Below are 20,272 nucleotides of genomic sequence, written 5' to 3' on the forward strand. Positions count from 1 at the left end.
GATTGCTATTTTCGGGTTGTTTTTAGAAAAAGATCGCGAATTCTTAAATTTGTCTAATTGAAGGAAAATCTAGAAGGCAAAGCTTTTGCATTCGCTATACTTTTAAACTAAAGTTTAAGGATAATTTTTTTACTTATTATTTTCTTCAGAATATTCAAAAAAATTTAGAATTGTTGGGAAAGGGGTATACGCGTCCAGATTGTGATGACACATGTGTATTCCGTTACTTGTTACGAGGCTTTATTCGCGACTCCGAGGCTATGGCACTATAAGTGGCACTTTAATGGTGATTGAGGAGAGTATAAACATCTATCTGCATCTATACCATTCACAACACTAGTTCGTGAGTCAATAGGTAGAAATTCTCTTTTTGTGTCATTTAACTATATGTTCAAGATAATGCGTAAACCCTCCTCATTCCATGTTTAAATCAGTAGAGATCAGCTCAGTATTTTGAAGTCGCGAATTGCTTTCTCATATTTTCGCCGGTTGAAAAGAGCGTTTGTCAATTTGTGTGTTTTTGAGTGTGCGTATGATTTAACGATTCTTTTTCTATTGAATAAGGCATGCTTTTAGGTCCCATTTAAATTTGAACACTCCTTAGAAGTATGAAATGTTTTTGAAATTTCAAATTTTTGGTGGCTTTGGTCATTGGTATATACTAAAGTAATATGGCTGCTTTTAATCCATTGCCTTTATAGTACATGGACTACATAGTACTCCCACAAGCCACAGAAAACACTCGTGGCGATGCATTTGGGACGAAAATAAGTAGTAAGTCAAATACAAGGATGCGGGATTGTATACAAGCGCCGCTCACGACTGAGTCCAAGTTGTTTTGACGGTTCGTAAGCAGTGTGCAGACAGCAGATGTTGACAGTTTACAATTGCCGTTCGTTGTGCAATCGCGTATCCTCGTATTTGACCTAAGTATACTTATATTCGCCCCAGTGTTTTGCCACGAAATTCTGTCGACTAGTCGTCTATGCCGGCTAATTTAATGAATTTTCCAACAACCATTGAAATGGATAAATTATTATCAAAAGTAATAGATGGCCCTACACGAATATAACGTGTAGAGCCACCTGGAGAAAGACACCTTCAGAGAACTAAAATAGTAAAAATTTTACAGGGAGTTGCAGATCTGTTTTAAATTAAAAACTATAATCTGTGTATAGCAAACTAAATATAATTTACAGTGTCGTCAGGAAATAATTTTGTGCACAAAAGTAAAACATGCCTTAAAATTACTTTTTAAAAAGACTATCGTAGTTTCGGCCTTGAACACTGGCTATATAAGGTATTTCAACAATTAACTTTCTCCTCGATTATTGTTAACTAGAATTGCTATTTATATGCTAATAAAATTTTACTCATACTATTATTTTATCTATGTTTACTCACATAAATTGAGCGCTATTCTGCTAGTAGCGTGTAAAATTTTACAATTTCGACAGAATCAAACTAATTTAGAACGCAACCTACACAAATTTAAATTCTGATTAACACTTTCTATCTTATGTCAAAAATTCATAGAGATAAATTCTTATAGATCATATATTTTCAATGGATAAATAACATGTTCCATGTTTTTGTTTCATCCTGTCATTGCAAATTAAAAACATTCCTTATTCCTCCCCTAGAATCTATTTGAAAACATTATTATTTCAATAATAGTTTATCATTATGGAAGAATCAATACTCTTTCAGGAGTTAACTCAGGTATTTATCATAATTATCGAAATATAAAATCTCATTTATTATAAATTTTAATTTTAGGATTCAGAAACCGATACAATAACGAATTTCGGTGATATCAACAGCATTAAAACTCATAATTCAGTAGAAAATACTATCGAAGATAACACATCAGATAAAAATTCTTTGAATATTTCAGTTGAAAAGGTTGCACCACAAAATGAAATCATGGAATTAAATCTAATGCAATTTATAAAATCACAAGAAAATTTAGAACAGAATTCCTTGAACCTTAATGAACCAAGTACATCAAAATCAAATTTAGAACAGGATGTGGAATGGTCATTATCAAGTGAAAATGTATCATTGGATCGAAAACGCAAATCATCTAAATGTTCGGAAACTGAATATTCAGCAGTTAAAAGAAAAAGAAGTGAATCAATTGACAGTGAATTAGAATCTGTGGACGATGAAGATGTCGAGTTAGATCAATCTGGCAGTGAATATGTTCCTTCTGAAAATGAAGGTATTTTAATTATAAAAATGATTTGATTAAAATAATCTATATTTGAGTATTTTTAATATAGATAGTGACGAAGAGTATGTTCCAAGAAAAAGTCCTACACCTAAAACTTCCAATAAGACTAAAATATCGCTATCAACTAAAATAAAGAAAGTTCTAGACGATGGTGATTTTGAAAACTACAGAAAACGTATTAAAAGTATTGTAAATTCGCATAGCGATACGAGTAATGATAAAAAATTGGATTATCATGTTAAAGTACCCAGTTCTATTTGGAGCAAGTTATATCAGTGAGTATAAAATTAATTTATTTTAAATATTATATATTACAGTAATATAGCCTAAATGCTTTATAATAAATCGCATTTTTGGGGGGAAAGCCCGACTTTGTGGTTACGTTTAGGATGGTCAAAGATAAGTTAATATTTGAAAATGCGGGGGAAAGCCGCTATCTTGGTTTGGATTAAAGGGGTAGAACGAAAAAGGGGATAAAACAGAATAGATGAATATCTTGTTATTTAAATGGCTTTTCCAAAACGTTAACGTCATTATACCATATGAAATATACATAGTATATTAAGTTTAGTCCCAAGTTTATAACGCTTAAAAATATTGATGCCAAGAAAAAAATTTTGGTATAGGTGTTCATAGAATCCCCTAATTAGTTCATTTCCATCTGTCTGTCTGTCTGTCTATCGTCTGTCCGTCTGTCATCACTTACTCAAAAACGAAAAGAGATATCAAGGTGAAATTTTTAGTGTGCTTAGAACGTAAAAAGTGAGGTCGAGTTCGTAAATGAGCAACATAGGTCAATTGGGTCTTGGGTCCATAGGACCCATCTTGTAAACCGTTAGAGATACGCTGAAATGACGCTGTGTGACGCTGAAATAGCGTGCTTAGGACATTAAAAGTGAGGTCGTAAATGAGCAACATAGGTCATTTGGATCCATAGGACCCATTTTGGAAAACATTAGAGATAGAACAAAAGTTTAAATGTAAAAAATGTTTCTTATAAAAAAATAAACAGCTTTAGCGTGCATAGAAACATTATATAGTATATATACCGGTAATAAAATAAACGATTGCGTAATCAACACTGTCTATACATGGTATTTCAACAATTAACTCAGTCAATTGTTTAGTTTCATTTGTTTTTAAGTAATTTTTTACAAGAAAGCAAAAGGTGGTCTTAGGTTTGACTTATAACTAAGTTAATAACAAGTTTTGACTTGAGGTTGACTTTTAAGTTTTGTAACTGGGTGGTCATTTCGGAAACGTTTTCGCGCCGGAATAACGTAACCCTAGTATAGTTATCTGCATTATATATTAATTAAATTTTGATAATTTAGGTATCAAAAAATCGGAGTGAAGTGGATGAACGAATTAAATCACCAAAAAGTTGGCGGTTTATTGGGTGACGAAATGGGCCTAGGTAAAACAGTACAAGTAATAGCCTTTCTTGCTGCTTTAGATTATTCCAAAACAGTATATACTGGGTAATGTTCGAATTTAAATGTTTTTAAAAGACCTTAGCTCTAGAATTCAATTAATTTTTTTATATAGGAATAAAAAAGGTTTAGGTCCTAGTCTAATTATTTGCCCAGCAACTGTCATGCATCAATGGGTAAAACATTTCTATGATTGGTGGCCACGTTTACGTGTTGCTATATTACATCAATCTGGATCGTTCAAAGGTAAGTTTTATAAATCTAAAAATTTTAAATAGAAATGATAGTTTGAATATTATAGGACGTCCACATGATTTAATTCGTGAAATGAATAAAGAGACAGGCATTTTATTAACAACATATCAAGGAATGTTGAAATATAATAAATTATTATGTGAACTATATTGGCATTACATTGTTTTGGATGAAGGTCATAAAATCCGTAATCCGTCTGCAAAGGTATGTTAATGGATAAAATAAGTAAAATTTACTTAATTAAAAAAACCCCCGATAAATGCGGTTTTTTTCCTTGTAACTCTCTCCAAACTAAACTGGTGTTCTTAAAACTTAGCTAAGAACACTTTCCATTAAATTACCTATCAAACAAAACAAAAATTAAAATCGGTTCATCCGTTTAGGAGCTACAATGCTACAAGCAGACACAAACATTGACACTCAGCGGGCAAATTTATAAAACCACAATTTTGAGTTTGGGGTTTAAAATACACAAAAAAGTGTGTGTAAACTTTACGTACCTTTGTAGTAAAACTTTTTTGACGTTGCGTTGGCGTACTTTTTCGACGTAGCATAGTATAAGGAATATATTATTACTGACATGGTATGATCGTTAGATGAACGAATTCCGAATCAGTTTGCGAAATCAACCAGTTCACAATTATTATTTTGATTGCAAAGTACAAAAATACGAAAATTACAAACATTTTAGTTTTTTTTCAGATTTTTGAACTTATTAAATATTTATATAAAGGGCAATTAGGGAAGATGGAAAGCTGACACTATCAAATAGCACTTCTTTAATGTAAACATACAAATTTTGAACTCTTCAACTCAATTTGGTGAGGCTGTAAAGTTGTTCAAAGCTTTACAAACCGCGAAAAACCATAATATGTGGGCTTAGAGCCATCCTTAAATTAATATTCGATAGTTTTTAGATGTTGTCAAAAACCATACTCCGTAAAGCCAATTCTTACACAGAGTGAAGTAATTAAGTTATTGAGATATATTAAATATTTCCCACATCAAGTTGACGTTACATTAAATTTCAATAGTCTACGCAAGAAACGGTATAGCATTTTTCGATATTTGTACGACTATAGATTTTTTTAATTTGAAACTATTTTAGTCAATGATAATTTCAATCGCTTATTCCTAATCGAAATTCTAACAACTTATTTAAAACATAATCGCAAATTTTCTATTTAAATTTATCACATTATTAATTTTTTATTAATAGGTCACCGAAGCAATTAAAAATATTCAAACACCTCATAGATTAGTATTAACTGGTTCACCTATGCAAAATAATTTAACCGAACTGTGGAGTTTATTTGATTTTATTGTGCCTGGTAAATTAGGAACGCTACAAGTATTTATGGATCATTTTGCAACACCAATTCTTCAAGGTGGATATGCAAATGCAAGTCCTTTTCAGGTAATTATTCTAATATGTATAACGGTGTTTATTTTTGAAGATACGTCATAACATGTAAAAAGAATAAATTTTTTATCCATCGATTGTTATATACTTCATTGATATATCAAGAGCAGGTCTGTTTTTAATACGACAAGGTGTTAATATTTTTAGTTTATGTTTAACCAGTTTTTAACTTCTTTCCAATGTATATCTCTTCACTCAAACTAGCATAAGTTGTAAGGAAAAATCTGGCGTAATTCTAAAGCCATTTTTTACTTAATGCGATTTTATGTAGTATAAAAACGCCTGTCTTATTGGTCTATAGTAATTCAAAAGGCCTAGTGCATAAAATTTCGAAGGTCTATCTCTTGAAAAATTAGTGTGCGTATAAAAATATTTAATATTAAATAATTTATTTTAGGAAGCAACAGCTTTGTCAATAGCTACAGCCTTAAAAAATGTAATTACACCGTATATGTTACGCAGAGCCAAAGTTGATGTTCAGATAGATTTACCAAGTAAAAACGAACAAGTTTTATTTTGTGAACTTACCAAAGAACAACTCGATTTGTATAAACATTATTTAATGGTAGGCTCAAAATTTATTAAAATACTCTGATCGCAAAGAAAATAAGACTAAAAATTTAATATGAACTAAGGTAGTCAATCAACGTAAAAAATCGATTAAAAATATTAATAAACAATTTAACGAATAATTAAGATGAACAAAAATTTTGAGAAAAAAATATGGATCATTGATTGCACTACTTTTCTAATTCTTTACCATATTTTTGAGTTAGTGCAAATATTTTTTTTATCTTTTCCTTAGCCGTTTCCTTTAGGTCGCTTAGCAGTAATAGTAACTTTTACAGTTGATTCCACTTTTGGAAATGTACCACAAATATTTTTCTTTTGTGATTAAGCACAAAAAATAATTGTTTGTTTTATGAGTCGTTTAGTTTTGTATTTATCGCGCGGTATCTTTATCTCTTACCTTTTGTTTAATCATCTAAACTATTAGTTGGCAAGGTATTTACTTGAAATAACTATATCCGAGAACCCAGCCGAAACAAGAGTTCCCTTCTTACATCACCATGTCCATGACAGCGGTTAAAACTACAAATTATCACTCAACTACTACTACTAATTTTTCATTTTTATTTAGTAGTCTCCTTGCCTTTTTTATTGACAGCGCACTACAATAATCCTTTAGTCTTGATTCCGCCTACAGCTTGTCGTTAATTCATCTGTGAATATGGATGTTTCATTATTTTTCGCTATTAATAGTTCGTTGGTTGTATCGTTTTGGAAATAAACCCTTTATAAACAAATTCAGTTTTTCCAATGCTGAATTTCCTTCAGTGTGGCTATAAGGATTGACTAGTTTTTATTATTATTGATTTCCCAGCAGAATAATGCTCCGTAGATACTTATGAGTCTTATTACTGCTGTGTAAATAGAATATATTATGCACGCTTCCATTTTTTTTTCTATACGTTTCTCCTCTATGAGAAGTTTGTACCTGGTACTATCCTAAAGTACTTTACCCTCTTTCAGATTGTAAAATTTTTACCTTTTAAATCTGCTAGGACGAAATTGAGTTTCGTAAATCTCCCCTGAACAAGGTTAGTAATTTTATTTAGTAGTTGTAGAGAAAAACGTGAAAATTGGTAAAAGTACTTTATATTTTTCTCTAAATTGATCCATCAAAATTTGTTTGTTTATAACATTGAATACGGAGGATCAGTGTATTTTGATACAATATTTGAATTTTGCTAAACCATAAAAATTTCTATGCGTTTTAGACGGATCATGTGGGTACACTATTAAATAAAGACCATAGACTTAGTAATAATATGTTCAGGGCAAAAATGCTAATGGCAATCACAGTTCTACGTAAAATTTGTAACCATCCAGATTTATATTTGGGTGACGTAGAAGACACTGCACCAAATATTAGTAAATTACCAGTAGAAGTACCAATCGAAGAACGTTATGGATATTACAAGCGTGCTGGTAAAATGAGAGTTGTTGCTTCGTTGTTAAAAATTTGGAAGCAACAAGGACATCGTGTTTTGTTATTTACACAAACACGTTCAATGATTGAAATATTTGAAGAATTTTTAAATATAAATAAATATACATATTTGAAAATGGATGGTACAACTAGTATAGGGGCCCGTCAACCGTTAATTGAACGATTTAATAATGTAAGTATTGACACGATTATGTTCAGGTAATCCTGTCCATTATTGAATTTTTAAGAACTACAAATTTCAAAACTAATACATTTCTTTATATACCAGGAGTCCCATTTTAAACAATCCAGATGAAAATTTCTTTTAGGGAGGGCTTTTGGAAATAATGACCCAAGTATAATTTATTATGTTGGTATATATCACGTTTAAAAATCAACTCATGTTCATAACTGATAAGAGACGGAAGAAAATTTTAAATTAGAAACTTAATCTTTACATAATAGCAAACAGATTTTATTGGAAACATAAATCTGATAATTTTTCGTAAATCTAATGATTTCGGTGGAAATCGAATGCAGAAATTTATCTGTACTTCTTTTTCTATTCACTTTCTACGAAATCTAATCAACTTAAACCAATCTCCAAGAAAAATCAACATTCAAAAAAATTTCCAGAGGTTTTTATAAAGATAAACTTAGCTATTTAAAGTTTTTCTCTATCTCTTATCGTATATCTCACAAAGACATTGATTGCAAGGTCGTTTAAAACTCAACTCATGTTCATCCTTATGTTTTTCCGCAAACGTAATGATTTCGGTAGAAATCAAATGCAAAAATTTATCTGTATATGTTTTTCTATTTAATTTCCACAAAATCTAATCAACTTCTTAAATTTAAAATTTTCCTTTATTTCTTTTCGGTTATGACCATGAATGGTTTTGTTAACAACCTTGCAAGTCAAGGCCAAATTTAAGGCCTATGAGATGTGCCTTCGTTGAGAAAAGGTTGAATAACGGTTTTTGAAAATCCCTTCATTGAAGAAATTTTCAGCAGGAAAATGTTTAAAATGTATATATGACCCCTGGTATAAAAAGTGTAAATTTGTTTGTAACAGATCAAATTTATACAATATCTTTATTTTGTTGATACGATGGTTCTTTGTTAAATTTGCTCCCCCTAATAAGCTCTACCTTATCCAGACCGAAGTCCATTTGACTTTACTCCCCGCCCCTCTTCGATCTCCTTTTAGGAGTGTAAACCTCAGGATCTATGCCATTTTTTTCTATGAAGTGAGCTCTTTTGTCGAAGACATAATCAGTTCAAAAACCTATTTTATGTCTAAGCTAATGGATTCAAAAAGGTCTTTATAAGTTTTGTCGATTATTTTTAGTTATGGGAAAATTGCCAATGGCAGTTATGTATTTAACAAATTTTTTCCGTGCCATTTCCCCTTAAATTCACATGTCTATTATTATGATAATTTTTTTAATCACTCACGAAATTTAACAAATTTGAATTTATCTTCATTATAGGATAGTGAATATTTCTTGTTTTTATTGACGACAAGAGTTGGTGGTCTTGGTATTAATTTAACTGGAGCTAATCGAGTAATAATATATGATCCTGACTGGAATCCAGCTACAGATATGCAAGCTCGTGAACGGGCATGGAGAATTGGACAAAAGAAAAATGTTACTGTATATAGATTACTTTCTGCTGGGACTATCGAAGAAAAAGTAATTTTTTAAAATCATTTTTATTTATAATCCGATTTGTTTATTGTACATTTATAGTTCCACGCGTCATCTAAACGGTCAGAAATTTAGCACGGAATATTAACGAGTCGTATGTCCAATGTTACAAAAAAATAATCTAGAATTTTAAAATTTGGTCTTTACAGCCGCCGTTCATATCATTTCCCTTGTTACTTTAAATAATAACAAGTTAAAATCTAGTATCGATATATAGGATCGCTCGGTTGTATCATATTTCATTTCTTTAGTCTTTTTATATCAAGCATAGGCTGAGAGTCTTTCACTCGTTAAAAATATGAATGGAAATTTTTTTAGTTTGTATGAAAATTCAGCAAATGATAAACTGACGTATAATTCCTTCTCTTCAATGAAGCTGATTATTATTATTATTTAGTAAAGTATGATCTGAAAAATAACTTCGTGAATTTTAGCTCGTTGTGAAAATGTACAAAGAAAATTTCAACAACATTCACATGTCGTCTTCAGCGCCAACTCGGGTGCAGGGGTGATTTTTAAATATAAAATTTAACCGGTATATATCCTTTTCATGTTTTTATACCCAGTATATATGAAATATATATCAAGCTATACAAAGTTTAGTCCTTGTTTTTAACGCTTAAAAATATTGATGCTACGGACAAACATTTGGTATAGATCTTCATAAAATCATCTAATTAGTTCATTTCCGTTTGTCTGGCCGTCTATCAACACGATAACTAAAAACGAAAAGAGATATCAAGCTGAAATTTTTATAGCGTATACTCAAGACATAAAAAGTGAGTTTGAGTTTATAAATGAGCAACATAGGGCAATTGGGTCTGGGTTTGTAGGACCCATCTTCTAAATCGTTAGAATTAGAACAAAAGTTTAAATGTAGAATGTATGTTCCCTATAAAAAAATAAACACCTTTTGTTTGAAACTTTTTTTCTCTGTTTACCCGTGCGGGCACAAATTAGGAGAAAACTTTGGTGTTCATTTTCCCCAAAACTATAAAAGAGGGAGTTGAAAAATTGCAGGTAGCTTCAACTAGTGGTCTTGTGAAAGATTCTCGAAAAATGAAAAAAAATTCTAGAAAATATTTTCGTAAATTATCGAAACTTTTGGCCGGAACGCAGAGTATTTCAACAATTAACTCAGTCCATTTTTTGGTTTCATTTGTTTTTATTTATTTAAATTTAATGTTTCTTTTATTTCAGATGTATCAACGTCAAGTTTGGAAACAATTGCTTAGTAATAAAGTACTTTCAAATGCCAAACAAAAGCGATTTTTTAAGTTATCTGATCTACATGAGTTGTTTTCGTTGGTTGAACCGAATTCAAATGCAAACATAGAAACATTAAATATTTTCCAAGATGCTAAAGTATGTTCCTAAAAAAATAAAATCCATCGATATATTTTTAATTCTCTAAACTTTTTCAACAGGCTCATGAATCTAAATTAGATACTAGTGTTAAATTATTTTCTGAAGAAAAATTAAAAGCTATGAAAGAATTGGCACAAAAATTGGCAAAAAATATGGGCTCTACTTCTAAAACAAGTACTGAAAATCCTGAAACATCGAAGCAAATTGAATCAAAATCATCGGAATCGCTACAAATTTCAGCAAATGATTATGAAAAAGAAGATGAAAATTTTATATGGGATCCAACAACAATTCGTTTTAGGAAAATGCGAAAAATTATTATACCTACAGAAACAGTTCCGAAAAATCTTGTTAACGAAACAGAAACAAATATTTCATTTAATGAAATTCTTGAGAAATTAGAAACAGCTAAGACACTAGATATTATAGATTTCGTTCCTACACAAAATGAATCACCGAATATGGAAAATAAATTGGAACATGAAACTACAGATTTGAAAAATGCAAATTTAGATAAAAATAATCAAGGAAAAATGAAAGAAACTCTTACAGCGTCATGTGCAGACGATAAACCAAATAATAATACAAATTTAAAAACTAAGAAATCCACTGAAAAGTTGAATAATCATTTAAAAAGTGTGAAAAAAAAGCATCATAAATCCGATGGTGTAGTAGATGGTGAAATAGTCCAGGGTGTAATAAAAAAAGAGCGTTTTAGTAAATTAACCAAAGATGAAAATGTAAATTTCAATGAAAAACAAGATGCATATGTTTTACAACAATTATTTTCACGAGGTATTTTGTATTTTTTATATATCATGTGAGCATAGCCGAAAACATCGCGATGTCATTTAACCATGGTTTTTTATTTATGGTATATTACTCTTGATTTCGATTTTAGTTTCAAACAATTTATAATATGTTAGAATAAAAACTGCGCTAACACAGCGGTCAACTCTCGAAAACGTTGCTATCTCTCGTATCAATATATTAATTCGTATCCCGTTTTATTGTAGGAGTGCATACAGCTTTAAAACATGATTCAATTGTTCGAAGTGAATATGAAGGGAAACATTCTTTGAAGGATCGAATAGAAGCTGAACGTAAGGCAAAAAGTGCATTAAAAGCCCTCAAAAGTACACGATTAAGAAAATGGCGGTGGTAATTTATTTAAAAGTATTAATTTATAATTAATGTAAATAAATCTGTTACGGGTATTTTTTATTTTGAATAAAAGTTTATATTTTATTATTTTTTTCACATTTTTAGTTTTTATTAATAAAAAAAGTGTGGCTTCTTTTTTTAGAGAAGGTGAATATTTCAATAATTGCAGGTAAGATAATAACAAATAGTATAAGTTTATTTTACTAGAGCTTTTAAGCGAACAAACTGCAAAAGCTCGCTTTAAAACAAGTTACAAAAGCTCGATTTGTTGTTCGCTTTGAAAAACATTCCCAAAGGCAGTGAGGGGCAGCTACTCTCCCCCTTTATTGCATGATACTTTTGTTTATTAGTTTTTACAAATTTTCTTCAAAATCCGCTAAAAGTACTGCATCATCTGCGTACAGGATGTTGTTTATGTCCATTCACTGTGACTCGCTTATCTAAATAATCTAATATTTCGCTTATAACTCGTTCACTGTAGATATTATATAAAAAATATCACATTCCATGAAAAAAAATTAAGTTAGGAGTTGAAACTGCTGTTTTGGATAAGAGCAGGGGGCATTATGCGCAATCGACAAAAAGGTACGAGAAGCTTTTCATTATAACTCCGTTAATTTTCGCGCAAATGGCTTGAACTTTTTTTTTCCTTTTCAAGGTTTTTTATAGTACTTTAAAAAGTGTATGATATACTTTTCACAAAAACGTAAAATTTTTTGGTTATTTGACGTTAAGTATTCCGAATTTCAATTGCTAATAACTCGGAAAGTATTGACTTTTCGAAATATACAAAAATGACATGTTTTGCTTATATTCCATCGTTCTATTGCTTGCCATTGTCATTTTTTACATATATTTTTTCACTCCACCAGAAGGGGTGATTACCACTTCCTGGTCTAGTAAGTCCTTTTGATTTAGAGGGTGTACAAAGCTTAATGCCAAATTTTCAGATCAATCGGGGCTATAGGAAAGAATTTAAATGATTAAGCCTCTTTTACTGAAGTACAACGACAATTGTTTGCTTGCGGGTATAACCTTTGTACAGTTTTTTATAAAATTCCGATTTGAAATTCATGCTCATCTTTTCGAAATTGATTATTGGGTCTACTAAGGCCACAATAATATTGAAACAAGGCCATTCATCCCCCTGATTTAAATTTTTTCTCGCCCCTAATGAAAAGTAAAATGTAAGGTATGCTCGCTTCGGTAGTAGATATAATACTGCTTCCACATTCCGACATATTGCCTAGTTTCGTTTTTTACGTAGCCTGATGCCAAAGAATACAGACCGTATTCTGTATTCTTTGCTGATGCATCCGATTGTGAGAGTAGTACGTCTTGTATCTATTACCGACTTATGCACGCCTTTTATTTACCATTTATGTATCTATGCCTATGGTTTATATCTTAAATGAAAAATTTCAAATCTTACCAAAATTAATCAACATTAAAATCATCACTCGACCACAGATTATAATTTATTTTTTAAATTTAAAATTATAATTTGTGCACCCGGCATAATAATCAGCTCAAGCATTATTTTCGAATTTTGATAAGGAAAATTTGAATTCTGTTCCCTATAAAACAAACCCTTGAGGGAAACTGACTGCATAATTGTTTATAATAAGTGGTTTACAAGATGGGTCCTACGGACCCAAGGCCCAATTGACCTATGATGCTCATTTACGAACTTGACCTCACTTTTTACGTCCTGAGTACGCTGTAAAAATTTCAGCTCGATATCTTTTTTCGTTTTTGAGTTATCGTGTCCACAGACGGACGGACGGTCAACCGGAAATGGATTAATTAGGTGATTCTATGAGCACTTATACCAAAATTTTTTTCGTAGCATCAATATTTTTAAGCGTTACAAACTTGGGATGAAACTTAATATACTATGTATATTTCATATATACATGGTATAAAAATCGTAATTTTTAAACTGTATATCACGTGACCTAAAACGCGGGTAAGCCCTGCTGTGGCGGTATGAGTTATAGACCATCAGTTAGTTCAGTGTAGACAGCTGGTTATAATATATACATAGATAATAAGTATTTATATTTATTATAATCAGATGTCCATGAATATATCTGTCAAATTTATTTGTGTTATTTCGTATAGTGATACCCATATTACGTCATCAAATTGGATGCCCGCGTTTTTGACAGTTTAAAAAATAAATTTTTTGTGGCTTTTTATTAGCAAAATCAACATTTTGAAGTACTTTTTCAAAAATAGTGGAATACCCTATTACACAATGGAAAGTGTGGTGAAATAGAATATAACTATGCTCATTGATAATAAACCTACTACAACCTAAGTTATTTATTTGATTTATCTATGGATAAACCTCGCAAAAATAAAGCCTTACAGGTGATAATGATATCTGATTAGGTATAATAGACGCGAAAATTAACAATATAAACAAGTTTATAGTTTTTGTTGATAATGAGTTCCTTCAAAATATGAATATCTGTCATCTTTGAGAGTATTATTAAAACAATTGAAAAATAATATTTATTTATGTTTTGTTTTATGTAGACAAAATGAAGATAGAGTCGATTATAATTTGTTCAATTTTCTTGATTAACCTCATGCAATCATCATTTTGCAAAACAATAAAACCACCGAAAATAGGTTATATTTTAGGTATATTATTTGAGAATGTTACATTAAAAGCTTTCATTTTTTTAGCAATTATTGGTGCTGGAATTGGTGGAGCTTCAGCTGCATACTTTTTAAATGAATTATTTGGAGATGACGGTGCTAATATCCATATATATGAGAGGGAAGTTGTTGGAGGCCGGTTGGCGACTACAAACATAAATGGACGTTATTTTGAAGTCGGTGGTTCGGTAATTCATCCCAGAAATAAATACTTATCTCAGTTTATGGATTTATTTGGTAATTATTTGGCAATTTTACTAAAATAATAGGATTCTTTTTACCTAGTTTGATTAATTTGTGTATATAGGTTTGAAAAAACGTTTTGAAAAATCATCGTCAACATTTGCATTATATGATGGTGAAAAATTTGTTTTTCAAAGTAGCAAATATTATTTGATAAATGTAATGAAAGTTCTTTGGCGATATGGATTTGAATTTAAGACACTTGATTCTACTATTGATAGCATTCTTAACGAATTTGATCGGTAAATAAGTATGTTTTAAAAAAATCCCTTTTATAGAAATAAAAAATTCGGCAGTGTTTAATTTTTTAAATCACGGGGTCTACAAAATATCATGGAAGCCGTAACTTGTCTAATGCTAAGATGTTTATGAAAATGGATTACAATGGGTGCGTTTGGCAGAAAAAAACGCTTAAGAGCGCTTACTAGCGCTGAAAAACTATCTTCCATCTCTTCTTCATCATTCACAACATTATTTAATATATTATTCATTATTGGTAATTTTTTAATATGAATAATTTACAAACATATATTTAAATTAGGTTAGGTTCCCCGGTTAAAGCTAACTTAGCGCCATTTTGCTTACAAGCGCTTCCTAGCGCTTTTTTCTGCTAAACGCACCCATTAATTCATACTTTATTATTTATTATTTGCTTTACTTCATTATAGAGTAGGATAAAATTCTGGTAGAAATACTTATTTATATAAAACAAAAATTGGTTTAGGAAATAGACTTTTTTCATGAAAAACAGAAATGCTTTTTGATAATTTTTTATGAAAATATAGGTCGAGTATAGCCTGTAACTCAAAAATTACGCATTTTTTAAAATAAAAACACTATGAACAAAATTTTTTAAAAGTTACAATATTTGAAATATTTTAAAACGATTTTTTTTGGCTCCACCGCACACGTGATCTGTGATACCAATCCGACAAGCAATGACAGCAAAACAGTGTCAACAGTTGTATTAAATATATCACTATTATCAACTTTAAATGACATCAAACCAACCTTCGTGTAACATCGGGTGTTTCCGGATCGTTTTCGCCAATTTGAATTTTAATGATTTTCATTGTCTGTTTTCTCGGTCATATGGCTCCAAAATAATCGGGGGAAAAAATTAGCCCATTTATCAAGACATTTACTTTCATTTAAAAAAAAGAAAAAAAAATGTGAAAAAGGTCTATTGGGGAAAAAATCGAAATGTATTTTAAAACTCTAGTGTTAATTAAGATTACTAGACAAGCATTTGTCAATAATTAGTTTACGTTTGAATGTAACATATTATATATCAAAATTAGTCGAACGGACCATGATGTAAATATTGTGTGCATAATTAAAATGTGAACAACAATAATAAAGTAACTCTAGTGTTTATTGTAATTTAACAATAATGTGAAAATAAAAAAAAATCATTGCCTGTAATGTCACTCATAGGAGTAAAGAGCTTTTTAGATATTTTTTAGACAACAATTTAATAAACTGTTAAAATAGCGTTATTACTCTCATATATTTGCGCTATTACGTTATAGAGTTTAATATTAAATTTTTAAAACATGAGCGTCCAGTCGAGTCCGTCGAGTGGTTACACAAATCTTACCTGTTGGGTCAACCTTCTTTCTTAATCTTATATAAGCATTAAAAAATAAAAAAGCCACTAAATTTCCGAATCCGTTTACAGTTCTGATATAGCCTGGAAACTAGAACAATCGGCTGGTATATCCCTGCGAGGGAGCACTTAGCGCTAAATAATAACATTTAAAATATGCTCACTTTGGTACAAGTTTTTTCGAATGAAGAAATGGGAAATGATCCCTGATTCACAGATAAAAAATTTTCGGATCTGAAAAAAGCATGTATACTTTTTTAGCATATACGAATTGCAAAACAATGGCGAATCTTTTAAAACTGTGGAACAGCTATTAAATGCTATGTCACCGTCTTTTGTGGATGCATTAACTAATACTACATACAAGGTTCTCAAAGATCAACATTTTTCTGATCGCATGATCAATGAAATTGTTCGAGCTGCATTAAGAGTCAATTATGGTCAAGATATAGATGTTCATTTCTTTGTTGGTATGTATTTTATTTATTCAAATCTGTTTCTTTTTTATATTTACACGATCAAGGAATTCGAAAAAGACGAATTGACTTTATTATTATCCACAACACGTTTTTAGTACTACTACTATCTTACCATTATGCAACAGTGTCATATTTCAGTTTGAACTCGAGCTGCACACTTTTACAGAATTCATGCCTAACAGACTCGATAAACGAAAAATTTAGTCCTCTTGGTTTCACATTCTTCGACTTTATCTAATAATATCAGTTTGCGTGGATTGATTACAAGAATTAATGATCAACAGTCGACTAGGTTACAGATGGTTTAAACTACATTCCCATCATTTAAATTCGATTTCAAATAAAGATGAATGTTTATAAAGTATACTTCTTTGTTTATGTAGGAAGTGTCTCGCTTGCTGGTACAGCCGATGCATTATTTTCCATTAAAGGTGGTAATAAACAAGTTCCAGAAAAACTGCTACAACATACACCAGTTGTAACCATTCCAAGAGAGATTCAAAGTATAACATTGAATTTGAATTCGAAAGCAGGTCGCTATTTATTGAACTTTACACGGAACGAACATCAAGTCCACGATAACGAACATGGAGAATTTTATGATATTGTAATTCTTGCTACGCCTATGACACTAGATATAAAAAATCGAATTAAATTTATAAATTTTCCAAAGCAGATTCAATTCTTGGGAAACTATCATCGTACTGTTTGTACTCTAGTTAATGGTGATCTAAATTATAAATTTTTTAATCTAGATTCTAAAGTAACTGATATATTAACTGTAAACGATACATTTTTTAATTCGGTCAGTTCAATTGTTGATGTCAATTATTCGGGAGAAGATATTGATAGTAATGTTTGGAAAATATTTTCACCAAATATTTTAACAGAAGCTGAAATTAATAAACTATTTAAAACTATTAAATCGAAGAAAATTATTGATTGGAAGGCATATCCAGCGTATGATACAATAAAACGAACAGATAGTTTTATATTAGACGATTATATGTTTCATGTAAACGCAATTGAATGGGCTGCTAGTGCTATGGAAATGAGTGCGATTGGAGCAAAAAATGTTGCTATATTAGCATATGAAGTTTGGAACAATAAAAAAGTAATATCTAAATATAATCAAACTACCCATAAGGAACAAAAAGTTGAACTTTGAAAGTATATTCCGGTGATTATAATTTGGAACGTAATTTAATTCTAAGTGTTGATTTTGTATTATAAATAAATTTTGTCATTTTTTACTGAAATATATTTGGTTTTTCTTCTACAATAAAAAAAACATCTCACTTTAGAAGATATTTACAGAGTGTCTCTAAATGGTCTGTACAATGCTCTACCAGGTATAGTAGAGCTCGAAATATGTCGATTTAGAGAAAATTGCGTTTAAATAATTATTTATTTTTCTAGTGAATATTTTTGACAACCAACCGTAAATGAATGAAACTGCCGTTACTATTATCTCCGTTTTACTAACATTAACTGCCAGTTTTCGAAATAGAACAATGATTAATATACTTTACTAATATTTGCGAAGTAATTTGAATCAAAGGAAATAATGTATAAAATAAATCGAGCCGTTTTGGAAGATACGAGGTAACAAAAAAAAAACAAATATACTAGATATATATAGTGTGTCCCCGGATAGAGGTAACTTTACTTGTAAATTTCCTTATTTTGCATTTTAAGATAAAAAGTCATTCTTTATAAGAAGTTTTGCTTATTATGAAAAGTATGTAGGAATATTTAAAACTTCTAAATAATGTACAGGTTAGACAAAAATTTGGCATCACTATTTTTTTTTTTTGGTAAACTACCCTTTGTTTTTAAAGTTGACAACATGTTACTAAAAAAAGTTACTCGAAATTAACAATTATGACTCTATACAAAATATCAAGAAGATCCGTGTACTTTAATTATACCATCATTTTTTATTTCAACAGAAGCTCTAATTATAAAAAACGTAAGAAAGAAAATAATAATAAATCAATTAACATGTACTATTCGAGAGTGTATTTTTTTGTGGACTAGTTTAGAAAATTAAAAAGAAAATTTATTTTCTCGGATAAACATTCTCTAAGAATGGAATTGTCAAACTTGGAAAGATCTTCTTGATATTTTGTATAGAGTCATAATTGTTAATTTCGAGTAACTTTTTTTAGTAACATTCTGTCAACTTTAAAAACGAAGGATAGTTTACCCAAAAAAAAAATAGTGATGCCAAATTTGTGGCTAACCTGTACATTATTTAGAAGTTTTAAATATACCTACATACTTTTCATAATAAGCAAAACTTCTTATAAATAATGACTTTTTTTCTTAAAATGCAAAATAAGGAAATTTACAAGTAAAGTTACCTCTATCCGGGGACACATGTATATACTTGTATATACATACACACAAGATATGCGCGAAAAACATAACCACTACTTGGCAGTCGGGTAATAAGAGATATATTTTTAGTTTAACCCAAAATAAACACATTTGTGTTTGGCATCGTATGTATTTCGTAACAAATTTTCCTATTTTTCCGAAAATTTTTGTCTATTCTAAATATAGCTTCAAAATGTTTGTATTTAGAACTTGTAGTTGGCAAGTAAAGTTTTGTCTTAGTTAATTTAGAAAAGTTAATACTTTAATACTTTTTTCTTAAAGTGATATTTATGGAATTATCAGAAAAAGTTGTTTATACGCTTGAAGAGTGCGCGGCGTCACGAGTCTATTTTGATTCTCATATAACATTTCATTCATATTAATTTTTACATTAAAATCGAAATTTTTTCTATTTCTTTTAGCTTTTTTTTTATTGATTGTTACCTTTAAAAAATAATTTCACCAAACTACAATAAAATGCAAATTCATTTTATTAATCATGAATTTAGATACATTTTTAATAGCAATATAATATATATCATGAAATACAATCACAATCTCACAATGAAATTACAATATTATTTGATATTCATTTCTTTTATTGAACACGTTAGCTAATTATTAGTTAAGTTTTAGTAGTAAAAGATTACCACCAAATCACACAGTAAAATAGTTATATGTAGGCGTTATCACATAAACCGGTACAAATTTTATTAAACGACCTATTGTTTCATAAAACGAAAAAACTATACGAGCTTCACAAAGGCATAATAGACTGTCAGTTCGTAATAGAAAAATATAATCAATTTTTTACATTCTGGCAACGATTGAGGACATATAAACAGCCACAAGCAACAGAAAAACATATAAAATATCATTCTTAACGAATTAATGCATAGTTAAAAATTAACTTTTACACGAGAAAACCACCTGGCAATCAATTTTTAGTGTATTGAACAGTCTTTCCTTGTATTTAAATGAATGGCAGATTGTAAAAAGTTTTTCTCTGTGTCTTACAAGCAAATTTTAATTTTTAACTATGCATTAATTCGTTATGAATGTTATTTTATACATTTTCTATTGTTTGTGGCTGTATATATAGTGTGTCCCCGAATAGAGGTAACTATACTTGTAAATTTCCTTATTTTGCATTTTAAGAAAAAAAGTCAGACTTTATAAGAAGTTTTGCTTATTCTGAAAAGTATGTAGTAATATTTAAAATTTATTAATAATATACAGGGTAGCCAAAAATTTGGAATCACTATTTTTATTTTTGGTAAACTATCCTTCTTTTTTATAAGTAGG

General features: G+C 29.9%; 2 protein-coding genes across 3 annotated transcripts; both read left to right on the plus strand.

Annotated features, from left to right (window-relative positions):
* Window positions 1–1,588: 1,588 nt before the first annotated feature.
* Window positions 1,589–11,629, plus strand: LOC123298666 (DNA excision repair protein ERCC-6-like). The gene is made up of 13 exons (XM_044880762.1): window positions 1,589–1,722; window positions 1,780–2,224; window positions 2,286–2,511; window positions 3,571–3,717; window positions 3,785–3,915; window positions 3,971–4,128; window positions 5,144–5,341; window positions 5,745–5,912; window positions 7,129–7,533; window positions 8,834–9,037; window positions 10,253–10,417; window positions 10,480–11,215; window positions 11,437–11,629. Exons 1-13 carry the CDS (start codon window positions 1,687–1,689, stop codon window positions 11,583–11,585), a joined length of 3,168 nt encoding a protein of 1,055 aa, XP_044736697.1. The 5' UTR covers window positions 1,589–1,686; the 3' UTR covers window positions 11,586–11,629.
* A 2,215-nt stretch (window positions 11,630–13,844) lies between these two features.
* LOC123305624 (prenylcysteine oxidase-like) lies at window positions 13,845–17,844 on the plus strand. Of its 2 annotated transcripts, XM_044887393.1 has the most exons (6): window positions 13,845–13,960; window positions 14,129–14,224; window positions 14,282–14,491; window positions 14,562–14,739; window positions 16,368–16,576; window positions 16,969–17,844. In XM_044887393.1, the coding sequence occupies exons 2-6, from the start codon at window positions 14,134–14,136 to the stop codon at window positions 17,751–17,753; spliced, it is 1,473 nt and encodes a 490-aa protein (XP_044743328.1). In that variant the 5' UTR covers window positions 13,845–13,960; window positions 14,129–14,133; the 3' UTR covers window positions 17,754–17,844. The 2 variants fall into 2 exon arrangements, with proteins under 2 accessions (XP_044743328.1, XP_044743326.1); XM_044887391.1 differs by lacking the exon at window positions 13,845–13,960 and having other exon boundaries at window positions 13,999–14,224.
* Window positions 17,845–20,272: the final 2,428 nt, after the last annotated feature.

Source organism: Chrysoperla carnea, chromosome 1, assembly GCF_905475395.1.
Source record: "Chrysoperla carnea chromosome 1, inChrCarn1.1, whole genome shotgun sequence".
Classification (NCBI taxonomy): domain Eukaryota; kingdom Metazoa; phylum Arthropoda; class Insecta; order Neuroptera; family Chrysopidae; genus Chrysoperla; species Chrysoperla carnea.